At 33.9% G+C, this 11,103-nt stretch overlaps 2 protein-coding genes across 2 annotated transcripts; one reads left to right on the top strand and one right to left on the bottom strand.

The window, feature by feature from the left end:
- Positions 1-227: 227 nt before the first annotated feature.
- Positions 228-6,546, top strand: LOC134250217 (E3 ubiquitin-protein ligase TRIM56-like). Its single transcript, XM_062732570.1, has 2 exons — positions 228-342; positions 4,158-6,546. Exon 2 carries the CDS (start codon positions 4,210-4,212, stop codon positions 6,460-6,462), a length of 2,253 nt encoding a protein of 750 aa, XP_062588554.1. The 5' UTR covers positions 228-342; positions 4,158-4,209; the 3' UTR covers positions 6,463-6,546.
- A 104-nt stretch (positions 6,547-6,650) lies between these two features.
- Positions 6,651-10,673, bottom strand: LOC134250216 (uncharacterized). Its single transcript, XM_062732569.1, has 5 exons — positions 10,312-10,673; positions 10,067-10,122; positions 7,377-7,502; positions 7,143-7,280; positions 6,651-7,059 (listed from the first exon to the last, which is right to left on the bottom strand). The coding sequence occupies exons 1-5, from the start codon at positions 10,410-10,412 to the stop codon at positions 6,668-6,670; spliced, it is 813 nt and encodes a 270-aa protein (XP_062588553.1). The 5' UTR covers positions 10,413-10,673; the 3' UTR covers positions 6,651-6,667.
- Between the last annotated feature and the right edge of the window lie 430 nt (positions 10,674-11,103).

Raw genomic sequence — 11,103 nt, 5'->3', positions numbered from 1 at the left:
TATAAAATTTTAAATCATTACAGAGAATGGCTCTTAATATCAGCTAAAAATCAAGGAAAATGAATTAAATATAAAATTCTACATTTTATATATCTGAAATATATCGCATTCTTTGCATGCGGATGACAACCATCCTAAATCCGATAAGAATATTCTATTAGTGATAGAAATCGGTAAGCTTTATAAATTTTGTTAAAAGTCCCCTAGGGGTTTCCTTATTATTATTTTGTTGATATCTAAAACGAAAGTAAAACCTTAGCTTTTTTCATGGAACAGGGCAGGGATAAAGAGGTCATTTATGAGAAGTAAAACAACGATAGGTGTCAGCAGTTAGAGAAAGAGGTAGGTCGGCTGTTTAAATGATGATCAAAGATAGGGAAATATTAATGAAAGTGATTACAACCGGTAAATGACGAATCATAAGAGTCAAAACGGATGTGAATTTCACTCATAAATATTAACACACTCAGTTAACAAGACTTGAACTGTATAAGGAATGTAAACATGAATAAGTTACCTTTATTCGCCATGAATGGATCCATGTTTATCTTGAATAAATAATGCCTAAACTAGAACTGTAAAACAGCGAATGAGAGGATATATATGTCACATGAAAGACTATGATTTAGTTTTAGATTTAGTATTAGACTACGTATGGTGTATGGGTTGATTAGATCTTATTGTATTATATGGAAAGGATGAATGAGTAAACATACATTAAATATATATTAAATTTTGGCTAGACCGGGAACGAACTCGGGACCCCTGTATTATTAGTCTGACAGCTGCTCTTACCACTGAATATGAAAATTATCCAATTTGTGTGGATTATATATGTTTTATTGTAACAGTTAAAAGAAAAAATATTCAAAACGCAAGGAATTTGTTGATTTTTTCCCAATATTTTATTTCCGCAGATTTTAACAATGACTCATAAAGTAAATATTAAGGTAATTCCACCCTCCTATGATGTCATATATACTTTTGCAAAAGCTGTAATTTAAAGTTTCAATTCATACCTAATAGAACAATATCTTTTGGAAGAGTGCTTTAGAATAGGTGTTATGATAATTAAATATTGTTAAGTTAAAAAATTTTTAAAATGCATATTTTCGTTTTTAATCAACTATTCAATCTTTAAAAAAATATTGACAAGGGCAATAACTCCTTCAGAAGTTCTCTTCATTTAAGAAATGAATTTAATTTTTGAAGATTCATGAGGTTATGAACTACGACGTTTCACGCCGGCCTATTTCATGAAGCGCGTTAGCGCATCATAATAAATATACCAGCATGAAGCCTTATAGTTCATATACCTCATAAATCTTGTAAAAAATCATTCCTTATATTTACATTATTTTTCTGATGACTTGCCATAAATTTACGCCGTTCAACTGTCATTTTTAAAATAAAACAGTTTGCACTATGTTTTTTGCTTTTTGACGTCAAGAGCGGTATTATGATGTAACAATGGAGATATTCATGCTTATTTGTGATACATACCTAATGTAGTTCATGAGAAAATATACTGCATTTTATTTTGTAAAGAAGTGGAAATTTATTGGAAATGTAAATATTTAGGCATAAACTTTATTGTACTTCAAATGTAAAATAGTTTCCCTGATATTCACAATTCAAAATAATCTTATAAGTAGGAAGTATTTAAGAACATTCAGCATTAGAATTATGCATTTTAACCAGTTTTTACATATTTTCATAATACTGTTAACAAAAAATGTACAATATTTTTGTATTGACATACCACATCTTAAATAATATGGTGACCTTTACATTTTTTTGAAATAATTGGAAAATTTAAAGTATATTAAATGAAAATAAATGCAGTTTTTAGCTCACCTGAGCCAAAGGCTCAAGTGAGCTTTTCTGATCAAATTTTGTCAGGCGTCCGTCTGTCTAGCTGTCCGTCTGTTTGTAAACTTTTCACATTTTCGACTTCTTCTCAAGAACCGCTGGGCCAATATCAACCAAACTTGCCACAAAGCATCCTTGGGTGAAGGGGATTCAAGTTTGTTCAAATGAAGGGCCATGCCCTCATTCAAAGGGAGATAATCGAGAATTAATGAAAATTTGGTGGCATGTTTTAAAGAATGTTCTTCTTAAGAACCGCATACCAGGAAAGATGAAACTTATGGGGAAACATCCTCAGGTAGTATAGATTCAAGTTTATTCAGATCATGACCCCCTGGGGTAGGGCAGGGCCACAATAGCCGACCAAAGATTTACATAGAAATATATAGATTTTTTTTTTTTAAATCTTCTTCTCAAGAATAGCATAACCATAATGGATCATATTTATAATGAAGCATCCTCAGGTAGTGTAGATTCAAATTTGTTCAAATCATGACTCCCGGGGATGGGATGGGGGCCAAAATGGCCGACCAAAGTTTTACCTAGAAATATATAGAAAAAATCTTTAAAAATCTTCTTCCCAAGAATACTCAATAGCAAAGCCATAATTGATCATATTTATAATGAAGCATCCTCAGGTAGTGTAGATTAAAGTTTGTACAAATCATGACCCCCGGGGGTAGGTCGGGGGCAAAAATGGCCGTCCAAAGTTTTATATAGAAATATATAGAAAAATTCTTTAAAAATCTTCTTCTCAAGAATAGCAGAGCCATAATTGATCATATTTATATGGAAGCATTCTCAGGTAGGGAAGATTGAAGTTTGTTCAAATCATGACCCCTGGGGGTAAGGCAGGGCCACAATGGCCGACCAAAGTTTTACATAGAAATATTAAGGAAAATTCTTTCAAAATTCTTCTTCTCAAGAATAGAAAAGCTATAATTGATCATATTTATAATGAAGCATCCCCAGGTAGTGTAGATTTAAGTTCGTTTAAATCATGACCCTGGGGAAAAGGGCGGGGCCACAATGGCCGATCAAAGTTTTACATAGACAATCACATATATAGAAAAATTCTTTAAAATTTAAAATCATCTTATCAAGAATAGCAAAGCCATGATTGGTCATGGGACTACCGGTACTTTCGGATTTAAACTTTTCAATAATAAACCAATTTCTACTTTTTCCTAGCCACAGTGCTCAGGTGAGCGATGTGGCCCATGGGCCTCTTGTTGTATTTTGAACCATTAAAATTGTGAGGATGGAAACACCTCAAGGAATCCACCGTATATATATATGACAAATTGTAAATCAAATACTACCCATAACGAGAAACACAATTGAAAAATTTTATTAGGAACAATTGCTTTTCATAATATTAGGATAATTAAGGAATGAAGCTTATTTCAACTTATGTTATCCGATATAACATAACTTGGGGCAGTTTATGCTTAATAAACCACGAAGCGGTTTATAAAAAAAGCGTAAACTGCCCCAAGTTTTGTTATATTGGATAACATAAGTTGAAATTAGCTTCATTCCTTATAATTTAATTCTAGTGTAGACAATGAGTCAATATTTCCTCCGGAAAAAGACTTCAAATTGAGCATTATTTTAAAAGTAACGTCAAGCGGAGTTATACATTTTTGACATTACTCATTGTGACGTAGGCAAGTTATGTTATCCAAAATATTATATGTTCCTCTGAATGATTCAGCCAATGAAATTGCTTGATACAAGTGAAATTAAATTATTTTTAGTTAAAGATCTTCATTCTGAAGTTGATGAAATATTTATTCAATTTTTTTCTCATATTTTATCTTAAAATGTATCTTTCTGTTTTAAATTGTCCTTTCGACATCAATGATTGCTGGAATAAAGATATTGATATCTCGAGTTCAGTTACACATTTTCCTATTTATGCTTTTCAAATTTTTTTCTTTGTGTATATTTTTTTTACGTTTTTTCTCTCATATGTTTTATAATATGCATAATTTCATAAAATATACTACACTTTTTACACGCTGAAAGTATCTCCGGTAAAGACAGTTCTAAACTTTTTTTTGTATATTCAAAACCGCTTATTTTATTTTTTATTAAATTTTGCTTTTTTTGGGGGGGGGATGTCTAGGAATTGAGTATTGAGCAAGGAAAATGACTGTCATTTGACATACTGGTACTTACAAATATCAGAAAAGGACACTCTTCCACGGATTATATTTCAGTTTGATTAATAGAAACAGGTTATTCTCCTTGATATTCTTTTCATCTATTTTTTTTATTTGTAGATTGAAATCATGACTATGGCAAAGGACTTCAATTACTACACTTGAAAACACGATGGCTACGTTAAACCGAGCAGAACGGGAACGGCTGCTGAATTGTGGGATATGTGATCGTAGATTAACAGAACCACGGTTGTTGGACTGTCTCCATTCGTTCTGTACAGAATGTCTCGTCATCAAACAAGAACAGGCAGCCAGCAAGGACGTTGTCGTATGCGAGCTTTGTGGAAACCATACAAGTCTGTCAAATCAGTCGATTGATACCCTGACTCCGAATACATTCATCACAAACATCGGAAAAGTGGAGGAAATTCTCCACTCTAATCGTCACTTTTGTTGTTCGTTCTGTGAGGAGCATGGTAAGTCTGAGGAAGCGAGTTCTCTTTGTTTGACCTGCGGTGATTGGTTGTGTCTCACGTGTGCAGAACGTCACTGCGGAACCCGGATTACAAGAAATCATGACGTAATGAGCATCAATGATGTCAGAGCAGACCCCAAATATTCATCTGAGCTACGAAAGCTCCACGAAACAAAATGTACCGAACACAGTGAAAAAATTATAGAATTCTGTATACAGTGTAGCACTCCAGTTTGCTTTGAATGTTTTCAAACAACTCACAAGCAACATAAATGTATGCCGCTCAGAGATGCTGCATCGAAGGTGCAAGAAAATCTCTCAAATATTTTACAGATGTACGAGAGTATAGTAGAAGTTGATGACGAGTATGAGATGCAAATTGCCAAACGACTCCAAGAGGTGAAAAGTAAAGAAAGAGGTTTGTTACAGCTCGTAGAAGAAACACGAGACAAACTTATTCAAGAAATACAGCAACAAGCCACTGCAGCCGAGATGGCATTGTCTCATCCATTTGAAGTCGTAAAATTGTCATTATCAGAGGCATTAGAATCCGTACACAAGCGCTCAGAAAGCACGCAGAAATCGCGACTATTCTGCGAAACCCTTCTACAGCAGGGTTTAGCGGAGGAATCTATTCATTTTAGAGAATTACTTCAAAGAGTCAAAAGCACCGGTTGTAGGAGAGAAAAGATGGAGTTTCCATCAATTCCTGATTTGAAACTTAGCATATTAGAATTTTGTATTCCCCAAATATTTGCTGTTAAAGAAGAAAATGAAAAAGACCATGACCAACAAACAGATGAATCTGGAATTCCAAAAACCGCTCGACTTGTTGGCGAGGAAGATACACTAATTCCAATTGGTGGTTTTTCTAACAGGGGTATATCAAAAACGAAAGAAAAAATTGAAAGCCCCATTCCTTATTCAGAAGAAAAAGCAGAAAAACAAACTGAAGAAAAAATAATGAGAGAAACCCCTAAAGAAGAAGGAGCTTCTGGATTTGACTACATGTTATATGATTCAGACTCGGATGATGAAAGAACAGGTTCTGAGAATGAAAATATTACAGATGATGACGACGATGATGATGACGATAAGGATAAGTCGAAAATTAAGGTATTATTACCTAAAGAAGCATTGAAAGTTGAGAAAGTAGCTGAAACTTTTAGTCCCGACATTATTCGGACCATTAAAGTCAAAGATCATTCTCACATTCCTCTACGTATCCCATCCGATAACGCCCCGGCCGTCATTAACGACGTTTGTTGGCTGACAGATTCGACTTTTGCTGTTGGGGACCAAGCAAATCAAAGGATTAAAGTCTTTGACATTAAAGGATCATGTCTTTGGTATAAGGATTTACACGAAGGATCAGTTGAGAGGATTGCGTGTATTGGTGGCGTGATTGCATCTGACTTCCCATCCGGCGTTCACTTAGAGACCAGAAACGAATCATTTACAAAGATATATTGTTATACACCAACCCGCACTCATCCCTACCCGATAGTGAAAACAACCAGACAGGACGTCATTATTGGAAACAGGGATTTTACTGACCTCAGATGTTATAGTACGAGAGGAAAAAGAATTCGGTACATTCCCATTGGCAGAAAAGTGGATATGAATTACATAACTGAGAATAAAAATCAAGATTTTATTTGGACTGAAAAACGATCAAACTCGGTCACTAGATTTCACGAGGGACAAAAACAGAGTGTGTTCTTTAAAGGGATTTCTGACTGGGAACCAGAGGGCGTGGCCACGGATTCCGATGATAATGTTTATGTGTCAGACCGCGCTGGAGGCAGTATTGTGAAGCTGTCCCCTCGAGGGGATCTCCTGGGGATCCTAGAAGTCCATCCCCCAGGCCCCCGGGGTCTGTCTATTTCCAGCCAGAATCAACTAGTCGTCAGTGATGGTGAAGGAAATGCGTGGATAATATGGCTTTAAAAATGGCTGGATAATTGATTAGAATGTCAAATGACTAATTTTAAAATGGACGCACTAGCTAGGAGATATCTTGTTTTCTGTCATTTATTTTATTGTTTTTTTTTGATGATGATTTTAAAGAAATCAATAAAGACTGATTAATAATTAAAAAAGTATTTATTGCTTTTTTACATTATTAATAATAATCAAACCTAAAGGGTTGATACTATACATGGGATCTGGAAGACCCTGTTATAGAAGTGTATTGGTGTTGTTTTCTTTCTCGATGTTCTTTCAGATGTTGGTAATCTGGAATTTCATCGTATCTGCTTTTTGGCTCTTCATATGAATGCCTGAATTCCGAAACATTTCCTTCTGGTCTAGAAGTGACATCCTCTCGTGGCTGGTGAAGTGGCTTGTATTCATGACTTTCATCAGCAACCTCTGTCATTTGGTATTGGTCCAATTTTGTCCTCCTCTGTTTCTTTGGAAGATGACCCGATGACTTCACCGATTTGTCTTGATTAGAGATGGGAGTAAGATATTGCTCACTCAGAGGTTTTTGGTCTTTATCTGTAGATTTATCATCAACGCTGCTCTGTGTTATGAATTTCCTTTCTGTTATGCACGGTGAAAATATAATCAGTGTATTTAAAACGAGAAAAAATAATACATTTGATAAATATTACAACCTTACTTACCATACAACAATTTTGATCGCCTGGTAAGAGCACCTGCCACGGCCAAGCATATCAAGCCAAATGTTACGCCCAGCGCCCCTATGATCTCTCCTTGGTAGGATTTGATGCACTTGCAGTCAGTCGTCTCAGACAGAAGGTCTTTGTAGTATAAAAAAAAAGCAATGCCAAAATTTGAAATATTTAATTACTCTTAAACTCTAATTTTTAAATGATAGATGGATGCTATATGCTTACCGACACAGCCGATCTTGACATCACACCTCTGAGTTTCGGTACAGTTGCACCTATATCGACATCCAAATCCATAGTGACCACATTCACACTTTTGCTGACAGTCTTTACCATATCGACCTATACATGCTGTAAAAGAATTACATGTTATTAAAATATTGTGACAACGGACAATGTTTAAGCTAACAAGTCTATTCAAACGATACAAATGAGTAACAGACCAAACACGGGCCTCCTAAATTTCAGCGGTGGGATCAGGTGACACGGAAGAGTTAACATCCCCTTTCGATCGATCACACCCGCAATGTGGTCGTTTTCATGATCGTGGAAAAACGGAAAAAGCTGTAGACACTATATGTAAACCCATATATGGCGTAACTGATCAAAAAATATATTTTTGAAAAATACAAAATTAAGTAAAGAAATATAGTTGATACATATAAATTAAAGCTTATCATACAATTCTAAACGCGGAGAACACCTCGTTTCATCTAATAATACGATTTTATCTTCTCTGTAATGTGTTATTTAAATTTTTTGTATTTTCTTCCGAGTCGGAGAAAATTCTGATAATCCAAATTAAATTGTGATATCTTTATAACGCAATTGACTTAGATTTTGTAATTTACGGAAAAGTTTTATCTTTATATAAAGTAATGATACAAATTATAAGTTCTTATAATTTTAGTCTAATAATTTTCACTGTACATACGCCATATATGCCTGTAAATAATGGTTTAAAAAGTACGAAAAACGTTAGTCGGCAGACACGTCAATTTATTAAATGTAACCTTATCGTGCACTAAAGCTGTATAAACCTAGGCTCGTCATTTACCTTAACATATACAGAGAAATTAAAATATTGAATATTAGAAATTGTTTGATTTCAACAATTCCGACAATCTATTGGAATTCCCATGGGTACCAATTGCGCTCCGTTATTAGCAGATTTATTTTTGTATTCATATGAAGCAGAACTCGTGCAAAATCTTACATGTGAAAAGAAGAAAACACTTGCTGTGGCCTTTATCTCGATATTTAGATATATCGGCGACGTATTGTCGATACGATATATCCTGGCGAGCTTGAGAAAAAAGATGCCACAGAGTCTGACACATATGTTTCATACTTGGATATTTTACTTAAAATATGACGTTAATGGTAATCTAACAACTAAGCTATATGTAAAAGGTGATGACTTTAACTTTTCAATCGTCATCTTCCCTTACTTTTGCAGCAATATATCTTCATCACCTGCATACGGAGTGTATATATCTCAGTTGATTCGATACGCAAGAGCATGCTCTACGTATGAACAATTTCTAAATCGAGGCAAATTATTGACAAGCAAGTTTATGAAACAAGAATATTAGCAGTCTCGTTTAAAGTTATCATTTCGTATGTTCTATGGTTGATACAATGACCAGCAAATACAATTTATCATTGAGTCAAATGCTGACTGACGTTTTTCATACTAATTGTTAGTCCATTATTTATACACTGAATTGACGACTGATGTTTTTCGCTATTACCAATGACTCATGACAAGGAGCACACGGGCGGGTGTGACCGGTCGGCAGGGGATGCTCACTCCTCCATGGCACCTGATCACACCTCTGATGTTTCCGAGGTCCGTGTTTCCTTTGCTCCTATTTTGTATTGTTTTATGGACTTGGATACTAAATACTGTTTGTTATCTCCATCTAGAAAATAAAGAATTTAAAGATAAAACTACTAACGTTATAACATTGTTTTATTTGAAATAAAAAAAAATATTGGGTAGTTACTCAATGTCCAGGAAGTATAAAACAGCTTTATTTCACCATATTATTTGAGTTAAAAATATAGAATCAAACAAGTTAAAAAACGTGTTGTTGAGAAGAATAATTTAAATATAGTAAACGTATTGACCTTTGCAATATTATGCTTTGAATATAACTGTTCATCAATTTTATTAAATAAAATGCGAATGTCAACATATTTAAAATAATTGCGGAAGAAATCTATTATGCTTGAAAACTTGATTAACCCTTTTCAACATGTCTTGCAAAACTGTTTTAAAAAGGAAGTTGTTGTAATCTAAATAGCTGAAAAATACTTTTAAAATTCTGCACGCTCCTTGTTAGAGTATGTACGTCATTATATGCATGAAGCAGTACCAGGATGCATAACAAGTACAATACCAATATTTTTATACATACCTTGTAAAAATGCCATGTCTTAAAGTATTTGCATTAGCTTTGTCAGATAAATACTTGTATAAACGTTTATACGTAAATTTACTCACCTGGTCTTTGGTCATTTGCAAAATTATTTTGTTAAAGCAGATTCTGATTGCACACACAAGTACTCTGAAGTTGACATCAAGAAGATGCTTGAGTTTCTGATTGACAATATCGATGTGGTTTTTGGAGACCAAGTCTTCCAACAATCTATTGGAATTCCCTGGGAACCAATTGCGCTCCGTTATTAGATGAGAAGATGAATACATACGTTTACACGTGCCTTCCCTTGTCAGATGAGTATTAACGTTTACACGCGCCGTACCCTTGTCAGATGAATATTAACGTTTCCACGTGCCTTCCTACACGTGCCTCCCCTTGTCAGATGAATACTAACGTTTACGCGTGCCTTCCGCTGTTAGATGAATACTTACGTTTACACGTGCATTCCCCTGTTAGATGAATACTTACGTTTACACGTGCCGTCCACCAGTATATAATCAGAACAGCACTCTCTTTCTGTTGTACTTAAAGACAACCATATAAATATAGACATGGTTGAAATATAGACATGATTTAGTTATAGACATGATGTAACAATAGATATTACAAATAATGTATTTACTTTTAAGTGTATATATATAATTATATTGATTGAAATTCTGCAATGGGCTATATTTTAACATTTAAAATAAATAAGCTAATATAGAGCTTACTTTGATTTACAAACTCCGATAGTTTTTGAAGAAGTTCGAAAGTTAATCAAGAAAACACCCACCAAGGCTGTATACACTGTAACATGTTTAGATATATCCATACAATAACTCCAATGTGAACTCTCCTGCTAGAGAAGAAATGTGTGAAATAATGACACCTTGTGAATTGTAAACCCTCAGAACAATGTTCCGGTTCAAACATCGATATAAGTGAGATGTTCTTCATTTATAAACGTTTTTTGATTATTTTGATTCAATTTTGATTTAATGAAATATATAATAACGGAAGTTAATTCAATTTGATATAGGACTTCCCTGTGATGAACTTAACAAGATCTATCTATATATAGATATATAAGCGAAAATTTGTACCTAGTATGTAATAGGTAAAATTGTAAGTCATGTATTTTTTTAAATATATATATATATATATATATATTATATACAATTCTTCTTCTTATTTATGAAGGCGGAAAGCTAATATTGTTAACTTCCGAAAATCAATACTTATTTTGACAGTCCTTTCCTTTGTTTGTATGATTTAATTGAATTATTTTATTATTGTCTGAAAATAATGTTTCTCTAGAGAATATTTAACTAATTTAATTCTCGTCACTTGAAAATAATATTCCTTTAAATACTTTTTTATATTTCTCATTCAGAGCCATTTTGTCACCGTTGTACTTTGTGGATTTCGCTTACATAGCACGGGGACATTCCTACTTAATTTACCAATATCAAACAAATATCACAACAGAGTATAAATTCTACACCCTATGGTATACTGATAAA

Source organism: Saccostrea cucullata, unplaced genomic scaffold (assembly GCF_032062105.1).
Source record: "Saccostrea cucullata isolate Sc308-1 unplaced genomic scaffold, CSIRO_AGI_Scuc_v1 ctg6326, whole genome shotgun sequence".
NCBI classification, from domain to species: domain Eukaryota; kingdom Metazoa; phylum Mollusca; class Bivalvia; order Ostreida; family Ostreidae; genus Saccostrea; species Saccostrea cuccullata.
Note: the sequence above shows the minus strand (reverse complement) of the source record. Positions and strands in the feature narration are given on the sequence as shown.

What these genes read in the sequence shown, in the direction of transcription:
- LOC134250217 (XM_062732570.1), top strand. Translation starts at nt 4,210, where the DNA reads ATGGCTACGTTAAACCGAGCAGAACGGGAACGGCTGCTGAATTGTGGG.
- LOC134250216 (XM_062732569.1), bottom strand. Translation starts at nt 10,412, where the DNA reads ATGGATATATCTAAACATGTTACAGTGTATACAGCCTTGGTGGGTGTT. An exon ending in ATCGGAGTTTGTAAATCAAA is followed by an intron (nt 10,123 to 10,311) that starts GTAAGCTCTATA and finishes GTTGTCTTTAAG; the next exon opens with TACAACAGAAAGAGAGTGCT. An exon ending in TGTCAAGATCGGCTGTGTCG is followed by an intron (nt 7,281 to 7,376) that starts GTAAGCATATAG and finishes TATACTACAAAG; the next exon opens with ACCTTCTGTCTGAGACGACT.